Consider the following 24151-nt stretch of genomic DNA (forward strand, 5'->3'; position numbering starts at 1 on the left):
CCAACCCACGGGACTCCCACGGGGATCACCCTCTGGCCCACGGGACTCCCATGGCAACCCCCCTCTAGCCAATGGGACACCCATGGGGATGGAAGGCTTTGGAAGCAGGGTTCGTCCATATAATATAATAGACACATCAGCCTTAGTAAAAGAGGAGGTTTATAAGTTAATTACCTGAACAGAAAACAAAAAAAGAGTTCCACCAAAGAGATTCCACAAGGAAAACAGCAGAGCAAACACAAAAGAAACTGTGGAATTGATGATCCTGTCAGAAGTAATTGCTGCTTTTTATGGGGACGGGCAGGGATGGAGGTAATTCCTTGTGGGGATGGGTGGGGACGGAGAGGATCCGGGCAGGGATGGGTGGGATTTCTGTCCCCGTGCAACTCTCTAGTTCAAACCCACACTGCTCCCTGTGACCCTGAGCAAGTCACTTAATCCCCCCCATTGCCCCAGGTACATTAAATAGATTGTGAGCCCACCAGGACAGACAGGGAAAAATGCTTGAGTACCTGAACAAATTAATGTAAAACTGTTCTGAGCTCTCCTGGGAGAAAGGTATAGAAACGTGAATAAATAAATAAAATTATCTAATAGTGATTCCTGCTTGAAGGTAAAAGGAATCACACTAATTAGTGAAAACAATGAGAAAATAAATTCATGCAGTTTAAAAGAGCTAGCTTTGGATTTTGACCCTAGAATGACAATGGCTTAACAAATATATCCATCCAGCAGGGTTGTCAGGAATAAAGCCCAGTGGCTCAGAGAGCAGGGTGCTTAAAAAGATTCAGAAGGTAGTTCAAAATTTTAGTACAATGCTATACAGTTATGGATAACTTGTACATTGTACTTGTTAAATACTGTTGTGTATATAAAGTAATTAGTTTCCTGTAACTTTTTATCAGTCAATAAACACATTTAGTAGTGGTGAGATGCTTTTTCCAAATGCACGGAAACACAGCTTTTTTTTTCTGTGTGTGCACACTGATGTTGGTTTAAAAAAAAGCTTTTTCTTTTCTGTGTGATCGAGCCTCTGGTTAAACAAAGGCAGAAAGAAAGTCACAGCTATTGAGAGGATGGAGATTCAAATAAGCTGAAATAGCTTGGTTGGGGAAGCGTTAGGCTGAAGATCTAAAGGTCCCTGGTTTCAGCAACCCTTTTATTTTCCCCACAAGGAGAGAGGAGGTAGAGGGTGTGTGGGGATAGGGAGATGGCTGTGGTTTATGTAAAGACACAGACGGACAAGCCTTTAGTGAAACAAAATATTTTTAAACAAGAATGTCCTGAATTAACATTGTAGCTGTAACAGATTTCTGCATTTTTTGTAGCTAACTCAGGACTGATCAGAAAAATCCCAGAAGTTTAAAACCAGCAATCTTTATGTCTGTGTACAAAGAGAGAAATAAGATCACAGCGTATACATTTTGGGGGGTGGGGCTTTTGAAATGTGAGAGAACGAGCAGAATTCACCATGCTGAAGAGAGGGAAAAAAACCAGCACAAAGAAACAGGAGCTATGTCTAAAAAAGTTGACTTTTATTTTTCTGAAAGGAAGGTGTTGCCCCTGAGCATTTTTACATGTCATATAAAAAAAACAACCCAGAAGACTAAAAAATGTATTGAGAGGGATGAACAGCTAAAAATAAAAATAAACGATAAGGAAAAACAAACTGCACATGCTTGTCAGGGGGTGGTGTTGGATGATCAATGTCACTTCCCATGATGTGACCTATCCAAGATGGAAGTGAGTACTATGAAACAGGAAGTGACCTAGGAACCTCTAGTGTGTGTCACCATTTTGAAAAGGGGATGTGGCTTGGGCTTCACCAAAAGGGGTGGGGTTTGAGGCAGGACCACATCATATCTGGTGATGTCATCAAAAGAGCAGAGAGTGGACGTGGCATGAGCAGATCCTTGCTTTTGATTGGCTGATGAGATCCCAGAAGTGGGCATGGCTACCTGTCAACTATATGCAAATTAGGTTTGACAAAAACTATGTAACTTCTGAAGGGAATGCCAAGCAATGCACAAAATTCTAACATAATAGATGACAGCAGATAATATAAGGTCCATCCAAGCTATTCATATGATAAACTCAAAGCATAAATAAATAAATATGATGTGTTACTATATATGCATACTTGATCTTGATTTGTCTTTGATATTTTCAGAGCACAGACCATTGAAGCCTGCCCGGCTCTAGCCCTGTTCTCCAACTGCTTAAACTGTCATCTAAACGCTATTCCAGCCCTTTCAAATCTCTCAAGCCATGATCAGGGCACAAACCATAGAAGTCTACCTGGCACTGGTTTAATTGTCCAGTCATGATTGGTTCACTATTTTACTTTTTCAGCATGTTACTCAATCTTCCCCACCTAACTCTCACCCCTTTATTGCATTCTCCACAGTTGGGATATGCTTTTCAATTCTTATTGTTCATTCTTATCTTCTACTAAGACCTGAATGCACTAAACAATTGCTAATATCAACTGGATCGCTGTTGGCCGATTCTCTGGCTGATTGTGGAAGAGCGATCGATGTATCAAAAAGATTGTAGGCAAATTATTCACACAGAGCTTCGTTATAATCCCCGTCTCTCTCATCCGATTGATGAGTGTGAGAGCGACTCTCACACATGCACAAAGCCGGCAAAGGGAAGCCCGAACAGCTGAGAGGCAGGGGAAACCACAAAAGCAGCCTCCTACCACTCAGCTGTTCGGGGCAAGAAACATTTTTTCCTTTTTTAATGGATATGGTGTGAATGTGTTTACACACGCATAATTTCTTCTCCCATAAAAAAAAAGAAAGAAAAAAAAAAGCCCTCCCCGACATCCTGACACTGGGAACCAACCAATCCCACCCCCTCCTCCACAGCAGCGAAAATGGCAGGAGGGATGCCCACTCCCTCTTGCCATGCCACTCCCCCAAGAGAAAATTGGTAGGAGGGATACCTACTTCCTCTTGCTACTGGAGGTCTTCTCTGAACCATCCCCTCCCTCCTTCCTCTCCCCCAAAAAAGGCACATTCCTTCCTGCCACCGGATGCTTCCCCCCCCCCCCATACTTTTGGTAGATGGGAGCTGGAGGGAAGCATGGTCCAAAAAAAAAAGAAAAAAAAAAAAACCCAGGCAGAATTATTCCTGAATTATATTGCCAGAATTTGGCCTTTTTATCCAGTGATGCTATTGATATTTCTCAAATATAGGTTTTAAATCGCTTCATTCTACACAAAATATTCTGTTCTACTTATTTAAATATGTGCTCATCCTGTTAATTATATCAGCTGCCCTTGCTTTCTTATTTTGTTTGTCCATACTTTTCTTCTTAACTTTCTAATTTGATACACTGCTTTCAATATCTGGTACATACACAACAAAAGAAAGGCAAGGGAGATGTCTTATACAACCAATACGAGACCTTTATTGTGATAAAGTCCCAACAAGGATTCTAGTTTCGGCATCAACGATGCCTTCATCAGGGGACACTGAGACATAGCCTCAGGTGCATATATGGATCGAGTACACAGCGGTGACGAAGGCTAAGTTGGTCGGAGTGCATGCCGAACTTAGCCTTCAGCACCCCCTGATGAAGGTATCGTTGATGTCACAACTAGAATCCTTGTTGGGACATTTTCACAATAAAGGTCTCATATTGGTTGTATAAGACATCTCCCTTGCCTTTCTTTGTCTTTTGTTTGTTCTCTCTCACGAGGCAAGCACACTCTGTTTGTTCTGTCACATACACAACAAAGCACTTTACAATATACATTACAAAAAAAAACAAAAACCATAAAAAGAAAAAGGAAATACAATTAGAAGAAAGAGAAAAAAATAGTTCTAGTGTTTTCCCCAAAGCCAGAACCTCAAGCATCTCAAAGGCCAACGAGAATAAGTATTTCTTCAGGGGCAACCTTAAAGTGAAGGCAATTTGGTTCATCTCTTAAATGAGGGAATTTCCCTCTAGAGATTTACAGAATAGGCTGGTTGTATCCAAAATGATGGCTGATGGAAGACATACGAGTTTGGGAGCGGGTAGGTTGAGGTAAACAGTAGAGAGGGTAAGTGAATCAGAAATGAGACAGGAGTACCCACAGAGAACATCTAATATATAAGAACTAGAATTTTAAAGTACAGTATATCCTAAAGAAAAATTAGAAGTCAGGGGAGGGGGAGTTCTTTTGAGTACAGGGGTGATATGATGAAATCCACTGGCCTCTATGAGTAGTCTAGAGTATTGAATAATTTGAAATTAATAAGGAGGAACTTGAGACAATCCAAAATAAAAAAGTTGCAGTAATCTATACAATTTAGGATCAAAGAGAAGATAAGAAACATGATGGCAGATAAATGCCAAATGGCCCAACTAGTCTGTTCTTAAATCTTCAAATATAAAGAAAAAAGTCTACTGAACAAATCTGTCTAAGCATAAAATAAAACGACTTAACATTTGTTACTGAGTTTCATAGGTCAGTAATGGATCAATTTTACACCCTAGAGTCCTGGAAACCCTTCTTATTTTGTAATAAAAATTACCTTGTTAGGTTAGAATAGAGAATGACACAGGGATAAATTTTCCCCCGTCCCCATGGGAACTCATTTTCCTGTCCCAGAGAATTATTTTCCTGTCCCTGCCCCATTCCTGCAAGCTCTATCCTCATCTGCACAAGCCTCAAACACCTTAAAATCATAAGTGTTTGAGACTTGTGAAGTTATGGTAGAGCTTATAGTAATGGGGCAAGGATAGGGACAGGAAATATTTATCCCTGTGTCATTCTCTAGGTCAGAACAAACATTGAGTTTGTACACTAGGACAACATGTGTATTTACAAATATGTAAGCAACAGAGTTCATAGAGAAATGCCATCTACTGCCCAATCCTTCTAGGATCCAGCAGACATGGATTAGGAATGTATGGAGAGCCCAAGGTGACATTCCTTTCAAATAGCTTCTAGATTATTTTCCTTAAATTTGTGATCAATTGTTGAATTCCCTTATGCTATTTCTCTTCAATACAAATAGCTCTACAAAGTTATAATTATGTGTGTGTGGGGGGGTTTAGTTCAATAAATTTTTATTGGTATTTAAGGAAAAATCTTACATACATCTATGAATCTCATCATAATACAAAAAAAAAAATAGATCATATGCATGAATTTTAAAAACCCCAAAACAGAATTAGAAAAACAGCAAATTAATAATTAAATAATGATCATTGATACTATCATAAATACAACAAAAGACAGTATGGATGTGCATCTTAGTCACGCAAATCATAATCAATCATCATGGTTTAAAAGGAGCATGGCTATACGATTCCAACGACTCCCATGTTTTATTAAATTTATTTAAAGCGTTGGATCTTTCTACAGCAACACGCTTATATTTGGCAGTTGAAGAAAGTGTTCCACCAAGTTACATATTCTACTATTGATGTATCTTTCCAAGTTTGCAAAATAATTTTAATAGCCGAGGGAGCTCTTAAATCAAGCAGCTGCCATGTTATCCCAGCATTCCAGAACTCTCATTTCCCTGTATTTTAAAACCTGCTGCTCGATAGCTTTGAGTGTCATTCGGTTTCTCTGTTACAAAATATACAGTCCCCTTTTTTCAAGTAGTGCTAGAGGTTTTTAGTACAGGCTGGCAAGGTAAGTGCTATGACGCTCACAGGAATACTATGAGCATTGGAGCATTTTATACGCCGGCCCACGCTACAAACCTACTAGATCCTTAAGATCTGAGGAGAAATCTCTCCTTTCAGTACCTTCTTTGAGATTCATTTATACATGGAGGGACACGATTTTTTTTCCGTTATGGCACCACAAACTTGGAACTCCCTTCCAATACATATCAGGAAAGAAAAATCGCTTAATGAGTTTAAAGGTCTTTTAAAAAGCTCGCTCTTCAAGGACGCTTTCAACTGAGCAGCTCAAACTCTATAGAACTCAAATATTCCTCAGTGAGCTAATATCCTTTAAATGAAAATTAAGTGGGTAACAACATCCTATCCTACTGTTCTAACCCTATATGTTCTCTTTTCTCTTAAAGCATTGTAGTTCAACCTGTTCTCCTCCTGTTTCGTGTATCATTATAGTCTTAAAGTATGTGTGTCTTTTACTAAAACCCTGGTTTTATGTTTGTAAATCGCATTGGATCACGATATTGCGATCCAATCAAATTTTGAAATAAACTTGAAACTTCAAAAGAGGCTCTCGCAGCCTTCAAGGTTGGTCAAGGTTCAGCAAACCTTGGAAGGGAAGATGGCATGATCAAAGCGGACAAAGAATAGAAGTGTTCTGAACCTTAGATAGCAACTTGACATCAGAAGATAGGTACTGAAATGAAAAAGACAATCAAGCAGGAAAGTATTGTAATGGCAAATGAAGGGGTCAGGGATCTATATGGCCACGAAGAGACAGGAGCCAGGCTGTTAGTTGAACATAGCACGAAAACTGAAAAGAAATGATATAGGGCAAATGTGATAGAGATAAAATCCCTAAAGGTATGGGAAAATAAACTTTTTGCTTTGTCCATTAATCATTTAACTCTGCACTGTTTTAATCATGCATGTTTGCTTCATTGTAAAGGCACCCTGGTATTGCAAGATATAAAAACTGAAAATAATACTGCCAACAAGCTATGAAGATATTCAAAATCAACAACTTTAGGAAATAACATGTGGGAGATAAAGTCTATTAACATGTTAGCACATAATTATATGAAATCTGTACTTTTAAAACTCAGTTCTGTGATTGACAGCTAGCTATGTTAAATACTATTCTGCATTTGAAAACTCATTAAACTTGGCTTATCTGTTCATGAGATCTTTTCCAGTACTCCCAGGCTGCTAAGTAAATCTTATAAAAGCCTAATAGGATTTCCTCCCTCCCCTCTCCCATAGAGAAATTTAAAAAGTCAGCAAAAACTAATTTTTGTCTGAGACAGGTAGAGCTCAACCGTATCCTGTATCTGTGTTCATAGTATGTGAAACATCTCACAGAGCTATACAGTTGTTCTAGTCACCATTTTACGCGTCAAGCTAGTGGATTAAAATCATTAGCAGTGATGACCTCAGTTTCACTTGTGATCGAATTACCAAATAAATGCTCTATTTTAGTGACACTACTTGCCAAACGATTTGTCAGGATAACAAAATTCTGCATGAATTCTGACACTTTTCATGGTTATTTTGAACTTCTCAATGAAAGAAACAAAACGACACGGACTTGCTCTCTGTCACGATCTCTGGCTTTTTAAAACTATTACCTCATGCAAGAAAAACAAAGTGCTGCATGGTGATTTTACATTAAAATGCCTGCCCGTTAAACTGTTTCTATTTCCTTTACAATAGCCATACGAGTGAAGCCTTTTTAAAGGAAAGAGGCAGTGGTATCATGTATGTCTAAATATACTCACCATTCATGCTGAAAAGCAGAATTTCCACACCATATTGTTCGCAGTAAGATCCGAGCAGGGCAGGGAGTTGCACTAATCCCCGGAGGGTGAATGTTGATTTGGTAAATACACAGTGGAATGGAATGCAATATGCACAGCGATCCAAAATTGCTCTTCTCTTTCAAAAGCACGCCTTTGGACACGAAACAAGACTAACCGGTATGCAATCTGCTAGCAGCGCATACTACGACAGCCAGGCACATCTTACTTTAAGCCAGAGACTAAACTTTCCAGCTTTTGCCTGCATATTTCTAAGGCAACTCAAAATGGCAGGGAAAACGTTGGAACACCAGGATGTTTAAGATGTTCTCAATTATGTCACGCACTTGTTCCCATGGTAACATTAGACCAGAATTATCAGTTGACTTGTTGTAACTCACCAGTTATTCTAAAGCTTTAATCGCTTCATATAGGCATGAATGTTTCTTTTATACTTTTAGAATTATTTTACAATAATAAACTTATTAGAATTTTTATATGCCTGGGCATTGCTGGTGCATATTTTTTAAAAAAGCAAACAAACCTACTATTCTGCAGTCTGTTTTCTTTAAACTTTGTTTTTATTTTATTCAGCACACCAGGTTTTTCACTAACAAATATGTCTTGAAGAATCCAAGACTAACCAGCTATAGAAGCACATTCACTAGGGAAATTATCCAAATGGCAGCAAATCATTCGGAAGTTGAAGTTATTCACCATCCACTCATATCTTCTCATTCTGAAAGAAATTCTTAGGGACACCGTAAAGGCCTGCCACAGAGAACCTGTGGGAAGTCTCTACGTTGCAAAATTACTGAGTTGTGGAATTCCTATTCAGCTGTGCGATCTGGGCTCTTTCCAACCATTTCGAAAACATCTGAAAACTTAAGTTTATATACCGCATCCTCTCCATAATTATAGAGCTTGGCACGGTTTACAAGAGCTTAATATAGGAAGGAATAACATATTGGGTTTGGAGGTTGAGTACAGGGGGGAGAAGAGCATTACATTTTTGTGAAAAGCCTAGTTTTCAGGTGCTCACGGAATAGTTGGAAGGAGCCCTCTCCATACTATTCCAAATCCGTATTGTATTGGTTCTCTTTTCTAATTTTTTGTAAACCATGCCGAGCTCTACTGTTATAGAGAAGATGTGGTATATAAGCCTAAGGTTTAGTTTAGTTTAAATACGGCTAACCTTTCAAAATCTGAGATTTTAATATGGCAAATCTGATATCTCAAAAGCACACTACGTTCCCTAAGGAAGATTCATTCATCTGGTGATAACAGTGAAAAATTTTGCTTTGCAATTATACCAGGACAAATGCCACAATCTTGTCAGTTTACAACTGAACCGGACTGACTTTAAAACAACTAAATTTTATAATCTTAAATTCAAAGGGTTTCTTCAACAAATATGCAAAATGTTTTAACCACTGATTATCTAGCTAATTAAATCTTAAGCAGAATGAATTAATAAACAGCAGTGAAAGCAAATTTGCTTGCCTACTGGTACTGTCTGTGGTCAGTAGGATTAATCGGGCACACACGTGGGTGATGTCATCCAACAACTCTGAGATGAAAAGATTTCCCAGCTCAGAACTAATGGAAGATTCTGAACATGTGTGCCCTTCCCATGTGTAACCTCTGACCTCTTATGGTACCCTGTGGCTACTTATATTCACAGGAGGAAAGTCAGAAGACACCAGCCCTCTCAATTTGTTCATTTAGTTTAAAGCTCATGATTCACTCACTGAGGAGGGTGGGACTGTACAGTATGCCTGATTAATCCTGCTGTTACAGGCAAGCAAGACTGAATCGGATAGAAAGGTGTTCGACTTCCAAGCTCATGGATGCTTCAGATTCCATGGCAAATGTCTTAGTACTATGGAGCAATGTAGTCCCAAAATAATGCAAGAACTGAAGAGATCACAAAAGCAGGTGCTTAATACCATTTTGACTGAATCCATCATCTCTGATTGAAGATTGCTCTAGGCGGCAAAGTGATATGAAGATACGAGTGCAGCTGCTTTGCTAATGCTCACCAGCAAAATGGATTTCCAGAGAGTTACAGCAGTAGTAATAGGAGAGTTCATGAAGCATGGCCATATTTGTTAGATGCCAGACTGATCATAATAGAACTTGAATATAAGATGCTAGCCAATTAGCTAGAGCAGTGTTCTTCAACCACCGATCCACAGAAATTTCCTGCCAGTCCACAGGGCCAGCACGTGCATCAGGCCCAAAACAGTGTTCTTCAACCGCCGGTCCATGGTGTGATCGATGCGGCGTTATCTTCGAGCCAGCTCCATCTTCCTCACTGATTCAGTGCCGGTCCATAGGTGTAAAAAGGTTGAAAAACACTGAGCTACAGTACTCTTTGCCACTGGAATATAAAGTCTGCTGGGCACAAAGGAACACACAAGTCTACGTAGACTCCCTGATGGACTATCTTTTTAAAAGAGTAAGCAGGTACCCATTCACAGTCCTGCATATGAAGGGTCTTCTTGCATCTGTGCTTATGAGGGTTAAGATATTTCCTCATTAATGTGAAAAGGGGCAACTACTTTGGGCAGACATTTATGAGTTCCTAGGACTATCTTATTGTGATAACATTCTGTATAGGGCTCATATGTGACTGAGGATCGAAATTTACTGGTCCTTTAGCTGATGTGACTGCAATTAGTCATCTTTTGGATGTTTCTTATGAAGACAACTTCTCATGTATTTGAAGACATATCCAACTGTTTGTTCATGCAGTCAAAGAAATCGCATTAAGATTCTCAAAAGTTTAAAACCTTTGCTAAACTGTTTTCCAATGGTTTAGCCTGCACACATTTTAGCAGCGGATTATAAGTGAGATTTTAGCAATGTTTAGCGGATTATAAGCGAGGTTTCTAGTAGTCTCCAACACTAACATGCAAGGTTGCCAGAGGTTGTGGTAAGAGCGGATAGCGTAGCTGGTTTTAAGAAAGGTTTGGACAAGTTCCTGGAGGAAAAGTCCATATTCTGTTATTGACCAAGACAGAGGGGAAGCCACTGCTTGCCCTGGATTGGTAGCATGGAATATTGCTATTCCTTGGGTTTTGGCCAAGTACTAGTGACCTGGATTGGCCACCTTGAGAACGGGCTACTGGGTTTGATGGACCATTGATCTGACCCAGTAAGGCTATTCTTATGTCCTTATTTTTAAGCAGATTATAAGCAAATTTTTAGTGAGGTTTCTAGCAGTCTCCAACACTGACATGCAAATGGACTCTTCAACATTAAAATGAGTAATTCGGTGGATTCTTTAAAATCGCCAAGCCATTCTCCAAGAGCGGTATTGGCTTTTGGCGTCAAAAATCAGCAACTGGTCCAGGTTTGCCGAAACAGGGAAAACCCTGGCATAGCAGTGTCGGAGACTGCTAGAAAAGCCATTTTGAGATGCGGCACCCCTTAGCAGCGGGAGATATGCCCACTCTCTCTCTCTGCCAAGCAATCCCCCCCCCCCCCCCGAAGCGGAAGAGATGCCCACTCTCTCCTGCTGCATCACAACAGCCCCCCTCTGCTACCTCCGACCTTCTCCCCCATTCCTTTAATTAGATGGCTGACTAGAGGGATGCCTGCTCCCTCCGGCCAGCTGTCCCACCTCTTCCAAAATGGGCCTGCCCCTCCCCAGTGCATCCTGGGATGCACCGGGGAGGAGCCTGGGGCTCTGATTGGCCCATAGGAGAGGCCTTTTACAACCAGGTCCAATCAGAGCCTTAGGCCCTTCTCCGGATGCACCGGGAAGGGGCCTAATGCTCTGATTGGCCCAGATGCCTAAGGTCCCTCCTATGGGGCATCCGGGCCAATCAGTGATGGGCACATGCAAATTTAGTGAGTCTTCGTTACTCTCCACCAACCTCATTTACATGAGCGTTTTTTGGAGAATGACTCGATAGCAGCCATTTTTTAACGCTTTTTTTATTTTTTTTTAAAGAATCTAGGCCTCAATCAGTCTGACAAGTCCTGCAGGCCATTTGATTCTAGAAATCTCTTTTGATTTAGAAGTATTTCTATTAATTTACTCACTACCGAGGTCAGATTAACCAGCCTGAAATTCCCAACTTCCTCTTTTACTTCTGCTCTTGTGCAGAGGGACCACATCCACCCTTCTCCAGTCCTCCGGGACCACTCAAGACTCTAAAGAAGCATTGAAAATATGAGACAACACAGCAGCAACTCGGGAGGGGGGGGGGGGTTGCCACTGCTATTGGTTTGGAGAAGCAACTGCGAAAGCAGGATTGGCAGCTAGAGGGAGATGGGGGAAGGTCATAGAAACATGATGGTAGATAAAGGGCAAATGGCCCATCTAGTTTGCCCATCCGCAGTATCCATTATTTAATTTTAATTTAATTTTAAATTTTATTTTTTGTATACCCCCATACCCAGGGAGTTCTAGGCGGTTCACAACAAAATCTCTTCTTTCTCTAAGAGATCCCACATGCCTATCCCAGGCTTTCTTGAATTCAGACACAGTCTGCCTCCACCACCACTTCCGGGAGACTGTTCCATGCATCTACCACTGGGGACTGGGACTGGGGAGGTTTAGCCTTCCCAAGCCTTTTATATTAGGTGCTTATAACGCAGCTTTGTTTGATAAAGTGGTGATGGCAGAAGTAGCTAGCAGGGCATGCTGGCACCCTTTAATGTATCTTAAGAGTCTATGTGGGATGGTGGTTAACGGCAATAGTGGATCCCTGACGAAGCGGCAGCGAAACATGTCGGGTCCACCAGCCTAAGTACAAGCAACACTTTTAAAGATAAGTACATAAACTTCATTAGTCGTTTTAAAGTATAAAAGTGTTCAAAATAAATGTAAAATTATTGAGCATCAGCCATTAAAAATTTAAGCCTTGACCGATGAGGAGGTTACACATGAATCTCCCCGTTATGAGATCATAACCTTTATGGGACGGAGGAGGGGTGCTTCTGAGGTCTATGGCTGAAACAGAAGTAGCAACATCAGTTAAGGATTTAAAGGAGTAACACAGAAAGAATATTCTAAAGGTTGGAAGCTTGGAATTTGATATTGGATTTACCCTTTAATGTAGCACATCCCTGTGCCAGTACCTCATTGGTTCATCAGTTAAGCCACATCTTAATCCAGATAAAGTAATGCACATACAAGTTACACTTGCAATTTCTGCTTATCTACTGCTTTACCAGCAAAACCATCTTAAATTTGCTTCCTGCAAGTTCTTTTTGCAGCAGTGACATCACTTAACATTTAGATATGAATATTTATACAGTCCAGTTGAAAGTAAACGTAGCAAAATCTGGGATAGAGGCCTGAAACTACCAACTGTACCTGGCCCAAGTCTTGTCTCTACAAGTCATGTGACAGATGATGTTTCCTGGCTATGCTTGTACTAACATATTCATACCTAATGAAGTAAAATGACAAATACAGTATTAATAATTTCAGTAACTGAATGTTAGGAGGACTCTCAGTCTAATTGAGAACAGCACTCCCAGTTCTCTTTCCATCATCTAAATTATTATACCAGACTATAACCATGCAGTGTTTTTGTTATTAAAATTCTAATCTATGCATTACAAACACTTGTTAAACAAGTCAAATAAGTAAAACTGCTTATTAAAAAAACTCCAGGTAATTTGCAGGATTTTATTCACATCACTAATAATAAAACCCTGCGCATTTCAAACTTCGTGTTCTCTGCATCCAAGATCTGTAACTCCGTGCCAATAGAACGCTATTGCATGTGGATTTTGGCGACCAATGACGCAAAGAACATGCCGGCGACTCCCCCCTCCCGCCCTCACTCACTCTAAGATAAACTGCTGCCACTGCTGCTCTTCGTTCGCGTCTTCCCTCCTCTTCAAAGCAGCCTGCTGAGGACAGCTGGCCAGCTGTAGCGAACCTCGCAAGGCCACTCTCCACCTCGGTAGCACGTTCCCTTTTGACGCGATCCCGTACATCAGAGGAGGGTGGGATCGCGTCAGAGGGAACGTGCTACCGAGGTGGAGAGCAGCCTACGAGATTAGGAGGGCAGATGCGAACGAAGAGCAGCAGCGGCGGCACGTTTCGTGCCGGTGGGCCAGAAGAGACCAGGAAGCCAGGATGGAGGGAGGGTAAGAATGGCAGTTTGGAAGCAGGTATTAGGGAGCAGGGAAGAGGTGCTGCTGGATATGGGGAAGGTAAAAGGAAGAAAGAAGGGCTGCTGCTGCACAGGGGGAGCAGGGAAGGAGTGCTGCTGGATGGTGGGGAGGAAAAAGGAAGGGAGAAGGGCTACTGCTGGACAGGGGGAGCAGGGAAGAGGTGTGATAAGATTTTGTTGGAGGGAACGAAGTGTGCAGAATGGTAAATATAGTACCAAGTAGTTATCAAGGTAGGAAGAAGATTAAGTGGATCATGTAAAGACAAAAAACAAGATATACATTAAGCGGTGGTTAATAGGTAACTAGTGAGCTAATTTTAGGAGGGTTGACATGATCAAACTTCTTTTTCCTGGTTATTAATTTTATAGAGGTATTTTGGACTAATTGTATACGATGTAAATCTTTAATACTTTACTATAAGGAATTATACTAGTCGAGTGTACTAATTACTAAGGAATGGACAAGAATGTTAATAGCAGATGGAAGCAGGAGATGGGCTATCGAGCGAATGAGACAATTTGTAGTAGCTGTATTGTACAGTAGTGGAAATTTGTGGTTGGAAGGATAATTTGGAATTGAAAGCAAAACCTAGAATTTTCAAAGTTGATGAAGGAAGTGCCTGATTTAGATTTTAGTGATAAATGATTGGTGTGAAGTCATGTAGAAATCAAATTGAATTTTTGGTTAATTTGTTGTACTTCTTTGGGGTCCGAAATGTCAATGGTAAGAAGAAGTTGAATGTCATCTGCATAGATGAATGTGGTGAAGTTTATAAATTGTGCAAGTGTGAGTAGTGGTGACAAAGATATTGACTAGAATGGGGGTAAGAATGGATCCAATAATGAAATAGGAAACCAATGAAGTATGATTAAAAGGGAGGCAGCTCAGTCCCAAACATCATCTTGGCTATGGTATTTTGAGCATTCTGTAGCTTAGCCACATTTTTTGAGGTTTGCCAAAAGTCTAAAAGAGACATGACTATAGTCTACATTACTTGTCTCAGTGAGGCAAGCCATAGAAAAGACTGAACTTGCTTAACCATTTTAGAGTGAAAAATGCCTTAATAACCATAAAGATCAGATCCAAAATTTCTAACCAGTGACCACAAAGGAGGAATCACACCTTTCCAAAGTTGCCCAAGCTGGTACTGCCATCTCCCTCTTTCCTAGTCAAATACCATCTATTTTATCAGGGTTAAACCATCTTGTAGCTACAAAACATTCTTCAATGCATACTGGAAAAAAGCTGTTGATATCGAAATAGCCATAAAATATGACCTTTAAATCTCATATATGTCCTACGATTGATTTATCCTTTCTTTCTCCCCTCCCACACTTAATATTCTACTCCCATAACTGACCCTTACCTCTTCTTTCCTATTTGTTTTTACCTTTTATGTTCTCTTTTCTTTACAAATTGTAGTTCTTCCTCTTTTCCTTGTGTTATGCCTCCCTTCCCCAAGTCAAGTTTGTCTGGTCTATTTGGGTCTTGTTTACTATCTGTTGTTTGTACCCCATTTATATTTTAATGTACAACGCTTTGAATTTTATGATTAGCGTTCAATCAAAATTTTAATAAACTATGAAACTAAACTATAATGGTTAAAACATTACATTAACCAGAACTGATAACAGGGGTGACCTGGGAAACCCTATATTTCATCTCCCAAAATTTAAATGTAACCTAGATCTTTCAGTGTACAATCTTTTAAAGTCAAATCATTTGCCCACCTTATCAACTATTCCTAAGTTAATAAGCTTCTTTAAATGCAGTGAATGATCTATCAGACCAAAAGCCAAGGCTGATAAATTGAAACAAAAAAACTCTCTCCAACAAACAATTTAATTTCCTATGAGACCAACTTTATACTATGGCTTCATCTAAATCTTGAGCAGCAAATAGCTGGTGCTGTTTGACTTTTGTGGAACCTTCTGTTCTTCATTTTGGGTTATGTTCCTCATCTAAATCTTGCCCATAATTGATCAAGATTAAACTCCTCCAAATAACTTGACAACTGCATAGCTCTAAAATACCCCATCAATTTAGCTGAAAGAAGTAAATTTCCCACTGCTCTACAATTTTCATAAATTATTGGATCCTGTAAAGGTTTGTTTTTTGTGACAAAAAGAATATAAACTAACACCAAGACAAACTCACCAAAACAATTCAAATTTGGAGCTGCAGAGAACTCTTGCCAATTCCTATGGTGTTTTCTTACTAGATTTTTTCCTTCTCTCTTTATCCCAGGTTTCTCTTCACCATTTCTCATCCTCTCTACTCATTCCATATCTTGTCCTTCCTCAACCTTTCAGTTGCTACTGATGTAACAGTGTAAGGGAGGCAGAGATATCACGGGCTAGATTTCAAGGAGGCCATCTCGCCTAAAGCCTCTCACAGTCCTGGGCCATCACTGAGGCGTTCCCTATATGATGTCCCTGCTTATGACACAAGGTTGGCCATTTTCATACCAGTAGCTATCAGAATCATGCACAGAATTTTTTTTTAAAAAACCCAAAGCGTACTATTTAGGAAACACAATTTTTTTTCTGAAAAACATAATTTTATGACAAAACTAATGCATTTCTTTCATTTCAAAACACTAAACCTGTACCTGAATGTACAGGTTTAGTGTACTACTACTGAAAAAGATCTGAGCTAAACCCAAATCCATAAAAATAAACTATGGTGACTGGATACCTTGAAGTACCTGACGTTTATATTTGCATGTAAAATATTACTGTAGTTGCATATACAGAAAACTGGCAAACTGTTGAAATTTGTGGAAGAGATGTTTCCTGAGGCCTAGATGAGCGTCTACCTTCTTTTATCCATATCCCCTTGCAAATGAAGCCACTGACCATGCAACTAATATCATAAAAGCCACCACAAAAGCTTTTTTTCTGCTCTGTTTACTCGTCATTTTCCGAAAAATTGTTTGGCAAAACTATGGTATCTACCCTTACAGAAGAACCCCTAAATCACTATTTTCAGGGATCAGGAAGGTCTTGAATATAAGGAATGATGTCATGTGCAAACACTATCTGTATAGAGATTATACAAATACGAGTTTATTTGTCGAGCTAAAACTTTTACAGGATGTGTATTTATATACCACCTTAACCAAAGACTCAAAGCTGAAAGTTTAAACATATCAGCTTTACATTAATATCACTTGCTTAGAAATAAAAAGTTTTGAACTTAATGAATTCAATAAATGGTCCAGCACCATTTTAACATTTTTAATAAAAATGTACAAAATATGCAATTAATATTATTGATGGAGGAATAGCCTAGTGGTTAGTGCAGTGGGCTTTAATCCTGGGGAATTGAGTTCAATTCCAACTGCAGCTCCTTGCGACTCTGGGCAAGCCACAGAAAGGTGGCATATCAAATTCCATCCCCACATCATGTTTACCTGTATAATGAAAATATTTCTTTTTGCTCCAATTAAATACCCTGTGTAGATGATTTCCTTTAAACCTAAAGTTCTTGACCTCGGCCAGCTCATTGTGAACTGAAGAACACTTACTTGATCTCTCCCACAGAAGAGCATATTCAGAGAGCTGATGACGCTCCTGTTCCAGAGCTGCCTTCTGCTCATTAGGACTGTCCTTTCCCTGCCGATGAAACAGTCGGTTTGCAAAGACCTCCAGTTTCTGCAGAGCTGTGGATGTCACTGTGTACTGGTTGCTCATGGGCTCATTGTATGCTGCCATTCAATATACTATTAACCTTTCTTTCAAAACAGCAAGTATTTAGTAAAATAAATTGAAAAGATTCTAACACAGGAAAACTAAGGGCTCTGCATGTGTCAAACTTCCTGTTTGCAGTGTGCTAAAAAGAAAAAACAAAACCACCCCAGTATGCTTGTGGTTTCCTTAAAACGGCACAACACAGAGCTCATCGTGGTAGCAATTTTTCTCTCATAAGAATGTGTTTATAAAGACTTCTTAGTCTTGTTCGCATTTTGCCACAGGAAACTATAAAAGGGCTGGCAAGTGCGCCAAGACATAAGATTTTATGGATTTTGGCAAAGAATAAAAGGCAGGCGATGTAACTAATATATGTAATAAACTATGTAAATGAGAATTACTAACATTTATTTTTAAAATTCTGAAATCATATTTTTTCTTAACAGGCACTAGAAAACAAAATCACTGTTTCTAGGCAACTGGAAGACACAGCTCCAGAAATGGAACAAGATGGCAATCACCTTCTTGTATAATCTAAATAAAATACTGTGGAAACTAGTATAAGGTGACTTTTATTGCCTTAGCGATGTTTACGATTCCCCCACAATACATTAAAAAAGCAAAGGACAGAGTGAAGAAAAAACTGAACTATTGCATTGGTGTTCCCCTTTAAGAGTAACCGTTTGGTGTGGTCTAACTTGGTGCAAAGGAGTAGCCTAATGATTAGAACAATGGGATGAGAACCAGGAGAACCAGGTTCAAGTCCCACCGTTGCTGGGCAAATCACTTAACCCTCCATTCTAGGAACCAAAAAAAATACCTCTATGTAATCTGGCTTTAGTGTACTACAGAAAGACATGCCTGTAAATAATATGCCTTGGGTCCTGAAGTAGATTAGGTGATAGTAAATTAGGCCAGGAAAACCCTGGCCTAATATACTGGCGCCTACCACAAAGTCCCCTAGTGATGCCTAAACACGCTTAGGTGCCGTTAGGCATAATTCTTTAAAGGACGCCTAGTGGTTCACTAACAACTGTACAGAGTTGCGCCTACAAGTTAAGTGACATTTATAGAATCAGTCCCTAAGTGCTCCTGCATTTTTTAACATAGCCAAACACTAATGCTATTACTACGACATGGCCAGAAATTCAACAATGGAAAAATGCCTATTTTATGGGTCGCACTAGAATTGGGCTTAGCCAGTCTCTAACCCATGCTGTCAATGTGTCTCCTAATCCCATAGAGGTTGTTGAACAAGATGAGCTCTATGGGATTAGGAGACACACTGACAGCATGGGTTAGGGATTGGCTTGGAGGTAGGCTTCAGAGGGTGATGGTGAACGGCACCCCCTCCAAAAAGACGGAGGTGATCAGTGGAGTGCCGCAGGGCTCGGTCTTGGGCCCGATCCTGTTCAACATCTTCATAAGGGACTTGGCTGAGGGACTTCAAGGTAAAATAGCACTATTCGCCGATGACGCCAAACTATGTAATGTAGTAGGCAGGAACACGTCAGACCAAAGCACAGGGCCAGACGGAAACTCAATGCCTGACAGTATGGTGCACGACCTACTCCTACTGGAGCACTGGTCCAGGACCTGGCAACTCAGTTTCAATACCGAAAAATGTAAAGTCATGCACCTGGGCAGCCAAAATCCATGCAAGACATACACCTTTAATGGTAAAATCTTACAAAGGACTGTAGCAGAACGTGACTTAGGGGTGATCATCAGTGAGGACATGAAGACTGCCAAGCAAGTGGAGAAAGCTTCATCTAAGGCTAGACAAATCATAGGTTGTATACGTAGGGGTTTCGTCAGCTGGAAGCCCGAAGTCATTATGCCATTGTACAGATCCATGGTGAGACCCCATCTGGAGTACTGTGTACAATTTTGGAGGCCGCATTACCGCAAAGATGTGCTGAGACTTGAGTCGGTCCAGCGTATGGCCACCCGGATGGTCTTGGGGCTCAAGGATGAGGAAAGGCTGAAAAAATTGCAGCTATACTCACTCGAGGAACGCAGAGAGAGGGGGGACATGATCGAGACGTTCAAATATCTCACGGGCCGTATAGAGGTGGAGGAGGATATCTTCTTTTTCAAAGGCCCCACGGCAACAAGAGGGCATCCGTGGAAAATCAGGGGCGGGAAACTACACGGTGACACCAGGAAATACTTCTTCACTGAGAGGGTGGTTGATCACTGGAATAATCTTCCACTGCAGGTGGTCGAGGCCAGGAGCGTGCCTGATTTTAAGTCAAAATGGGATCGCCACATGGGATCTCTTCACAGAGAAAGGTAGGGGAGGGTTATTGGGGTGGGCAGACTTGGTGGGCCGTGGCCCTTATCTGCCGTCTATTTCTATGTTTCTTTCTTTTCTTTTTTAATCATTTTAATGTTTATTAATTTTCATTTTCATAATCAACAAAAATCAACATTTTAACAGTTACATTTCAAATTAGCTAAAAGTAAAATATAATTAAATCATTAAATAAAATTTTCAATTGTACTGTTATTTAGTCCACAATATTGAGGAGTGAGCTTAAGAAAAATCGGTATAATTATACTTCTCTATACATTCTTGGGTAAACAAAGAGTAGACCTGAATCACACCTAGGTCCCTACTAATTAATTAAGAAGCTTCTTGTTGCAGGTTGCTAGGGTTAACAGCAGTAGAAACCTCTTTAGCTGAAATAAATCTTGACAATTGTGAAGATTCAAAAAACACATATCTAGTTCCCTGGAAATTAACTATACAGTTACATGGAAATCTAAGTACAAACGTTGCCCCCAATTTTAACACCTGGGGTCGGAGAATTAAGAATTGCTTCCTCTTTTTCTGGGTTACTCTAGATACATCTGGATACATTCTAATTTTATTCTTCATAAATTCTATATCTTTAGATTTGAAAAACATTTTCAACAACCAATCCCTATCAGATTCCAATGCTAGTTGGACAAAAAGCGTAGCCACAGTCATCTGTTCAGAATCTGATCTTTCTAGAATATTAGTCAAATCTAGTACGTCCAACGTTCCTTCCACAGGATCCTGTTGTTCTTCAGCTATTTTCTTCTTTCCAATTGGAAGATAATAAATTCTAACCACTGGTGGATAAGATGTTTGTGGTATTTTCAAAACTTCATTGAGATACTTTTTAAACAGGTCAAGTGGTGAAACCAATTGCAATTTAGGAAAATTAATTAACCTCAAATTTTTATTTCTTGACGCGTTCTCCAGCATTTCAAGTTTAAAATTGATATTCCCATTATCTTTCATTAATAGCTGATTTTGGACAGTCAAAGTGTCTAAATTTCTATTTCTATGTTTCTATTAGGATATGCTAGGCACATTTTCTGATGAATCTTAGCCCTCATAGTTTAATGGGATAAAGACAACATGGATTCAGACAGGGGGTGTCTCACCTCACCAATTTTATGAAGGTTTGAATAAAAGTGAGCAGGTTGATGTAGTGTACTTAGATTTTAAGAAAGCTTTTGACAAAGCACCTCAAGAGGGACTCCTAAAAAGCACAGTTTCTTACCGTAACAGGTGTTATCCAGGGACAGCAGGCAAATATTCTCTACATGTGGGTGACGTCATCCACGGAGCCCCGTCGCGGACATCTTTTCAAGCAAACTTGATTGAAGATCTCAAGCTTTCTAGTGCTGCACCGCGCATGCGTGTGCCTTCCCGGTCTCCTCAACGTGGTCCTCAGTTCAGATAGCTAGCAAAGAAGCCAATCCGGGGAGGTGGGAGGGTTGTGAGAATATCTGCCTGCTGTCCCTGGATAACACCTGTTATGGTAAGTAACTGTGCATTATCCCAGGACAAGCAGGCAGCATATTCTCTACATGTGGGTGACCTCCAAGTTAACTAGGAAGGGACAGTGGGAGAGTTGGCAAATTAGGAGAACAGATTACGCAAAACCGACTGGCCGAACCGGCCGTCGCGCCTGGAAAAGGTATCCAGACAGTAGTGAGAGATGAATGTATGAACCGAGGACCAAGTGGCGACCTTGCAGATCTCCTCAATAGACGTGGACCTGAGGAAAGCAACAGATGCCGCCATCGCTCTGACTTTATGCCCCGTGACCCGACCCGGCAGCGGAAGGCCAGCCTGAGCATAGCAGAAGGAAATACAAGCAGCCAACCAGTTGGACAAGGTGCGCTTGGAAACAGGACGCCCAACCGATAAGGATCAATAGATATGAAGAGTTGAGGAACTGTCCGATGAGACTGGGTGCGTTGGAGGTAAAAAGCCAACGTTCTCTTACAGTCAAGAGTGTGAAACGCCACTTCACCAGGATGAGAATAGGGCTTTGGAAAAAACACCGGAAGAACAATGGACTGGTTGAGCTGGAAATCCGAAACTACCTTGGGCAAGAACTTAGGATGAGTACGAAGGACCACCTTGCCATGATGAAAAACAGTAAAAAGCGGGGGTCCACAACCAGAGCTTGCAGCTCACTGACTCTGCGAGCAGATGTGAGGGCAACCAGGAACACCACCTTCCAAGTGAAGTACTTCAGATGAGCCTTATCAATGGGTTCAAATGGAGGTTTCATCAATTGAGCCAGAACCACATTAAGATCCCAAACCACGGGGGAGGCTTGAGTGGAGGATGAACATTAAAAAGGCCTTTCATGAATCGAGTAACCACCGGATGGACGGAGAGCGATTTCCCGTCAATCGGCTGATGAAAGGCAGCAGTCGCACTAAGGTGGACTCGAATAGAAGTCGATTTGAGGCCAGACTGAGACAAGTGGAGCAAATAATCCAGCACGGAGGACAAGGAGGCAGACATCGGCTCTACGCGATGTGAAGCACACCACGCAGCAAATCTAGACCACTTCTGGGAGTAGCATTGTCTAGTAGAACTCTTGCGAGAGGCCTCAAGAACATCCCACACTGACTGAGAAAAACTGAAGGAGGGAATCAGGTGGAGCCCTAACGTAATTGGTTTAATTGCTTTTAAGCAACGTGGTAGTTGACTGTGTTGTTTAAAAATCAATTAAAATCACATTAAAAAAAGAAACGTGCACGCCGACGCCTACATTTCCAGCACTGGAATCTCTTCTACAGAGGTGCCTAAGGTTGACTTAGGCGTGGTTAACTTCAGAAATGACCTTAGGCCAGTGTCTTGCAAATTTTGCAAGCCGTGGCACACTAAACATGGTGGGCCATAGCTCAAGGTATCAGGAAGTGCACGAACATCACTGCAATGACATCATGCCCATATGTGACATCATTACATTGACGTCTGCGCATCTGTGAAGGCCCTGAGCCACCAGTAGGAGTTGCTGGAAGGGAAGACGCGTGGAGAGAAGGAGAGGCACTGGCTGACTACCTACAGCCCTTTTCTCCACGTAACCTATAGAAGGCAGGTCCTTGACTCTCCAGGTGACACACATGAAAAACAAATCTACCTTCTGGCGCAGCCCACCTTCCCCTATTCAAACACTCATCTTTTTGGCACTTGCTTCTGTCTCTCTCATATTTCCTAAGCCAATGGCCTGTCCAATGCACATGACGCACTGCCCAGCACCAATAGAGAGTCCATACCCTCTACATCAGGGATCTCAAAGTCCCTCCTTGAGGGCCGCGATCCAGTCGGGTTTTCAGGATTTCCCCAATGAATATGCATTGAAAAGCAGTGCATGCACATAGATCTCATGCATATTCATTGGGGAAATCCTGAAAACCCGACCGGATTGTGGCCCTCAAGGAGGGACTTTGAGACCCCTGCTCTACATCTAGTGAATATATAGAGTAGATATTCATGAAAAAGGTTGAATTAAAGTTGTAAAGGATTTCAATCTCTTGGGTTCTTTTGTAAATAAAGAAGCAACTAGCAGAAAGGAAATACTCCACAGAAAAGCACTTGGTCGCTCTTCAATAAAAGTTCTCGACAAAGTATTCAAAGGCAAGGAGGTAACACTCCATACAAAGATCAGACTTGTCCACACACTCATTTTCTCAGTGGTCAGTTATGGATGAGATAGTTGGACACTACAGAAACAAGACAGAAAGAAGATTGACTCATTTGAGCTTTGGTGCTGGAGAAGGATTTTAAGCATGCTGTGAACCGCCAGAAGAACTAACAAATCGATTCCTGAAAAGATCAAACCGGCTATGTCACTCGAAGCCCAAATGATGAAGTTACGACTGTCTTATTTTGGTCACATCATCAGAAGAGAGAGATCACTGGAGAAGGACATCATGTTTGGGAAGATCGAAGGAACCAGGCCAAGAGGGTGATCTGCAATTAGATGGCTCGACACGTTGAAAACAACAATGGAGATTGCAGAACATTCTGAAACTGCTAGTACAAACGGGATTTGTTCTACATAGGATTTCTTGGAGATACTTGGAGATCAGAGGTGGGTTTTGGATCAAGATATTTCATGCAGAACTAATGGGACACATGCACAGGAACCAGTGATAAGACAGAGGGTTCCCAGGCCCCACAAGCAGTCTAGCTGAAAGCTGCAATGAGGGACAGTGTCATAATTGTGACATCACACTCATTGGTGGAAGCTGTACGGATGTTGTCAATGATTCAGAATTTTTCACTCATACGAAATTGTATCATTTTTTAAATTAGAATTGGCCTACCCCATTGTGCATAAGTCATAATAGTATGGTGAAATACAACTGCAGATTTATATATGTGTTGGGGCCAGGAATCCGAGGAATGAAGAGAGGGAAACGTGATAATAGAGATGGTGTGCATATGTGGAAAGGCACTAAAGTCAGAACCAAATGAGTTTCAAAAGGGAAGGGGAGTACTTTGATCTCTTGCAGAGAGAGCAGTACTGTCTGTTTAAAAATAGCTTTTGCTATAAGGAAGTGGAACCATGTTTATTTACAAAGAGTGTCTGTGACATTTC

At 40.8% G+C, this 24151-nt stretch overlaps 1 protein-coding gene across 4 annotated transcripts in view; it reads right to left on the reverse strand.

Moving 5' to 3' along the window:
- Window positions 1–24151, reverse strand: part of PRKACB (protein kinase cAMP-activated catalytic subunit beta) — a 173343-nt gene that overhangs the window by 87957 nt on the left and 61235 nt on the right. Inside the window, exon 1 of one of the 4 annotated variants that reach the window (XM_033916281.1) lies at window positions 17102–17288. The exons of 2 other annotated variants lie outside the window; for them this stretch is intronic. In XM_033916281.1, the coding sequence (XP_033772172.1) occupies window positions 17102–17288 (187 nt within the window). Of the gene's footprint in view, window positions 1–7410; window positions 7602–17101; window positions 17289–24151 lie in introns of those variants that run through there. One more of the 4 variants, XM_033916283.1, reaches the window with a different exon arrangement.

This window comes from Geotrypetes seraphini, chromosome 12 (assembly GCF_902459505.1).
Source record: "Geotrypetes seraphini chromosome 12, aGeoSer1.1, whole genome shotgun sequence".
In the NCBI taxonomy this organism is placed as follows: domain Eukaryota; kingdom Metazoa; phylum Chordata; class Amphibia; order Gymnophiona; family Dermophiidae; genus Geotrypetes; species Geotrypetes seraphini.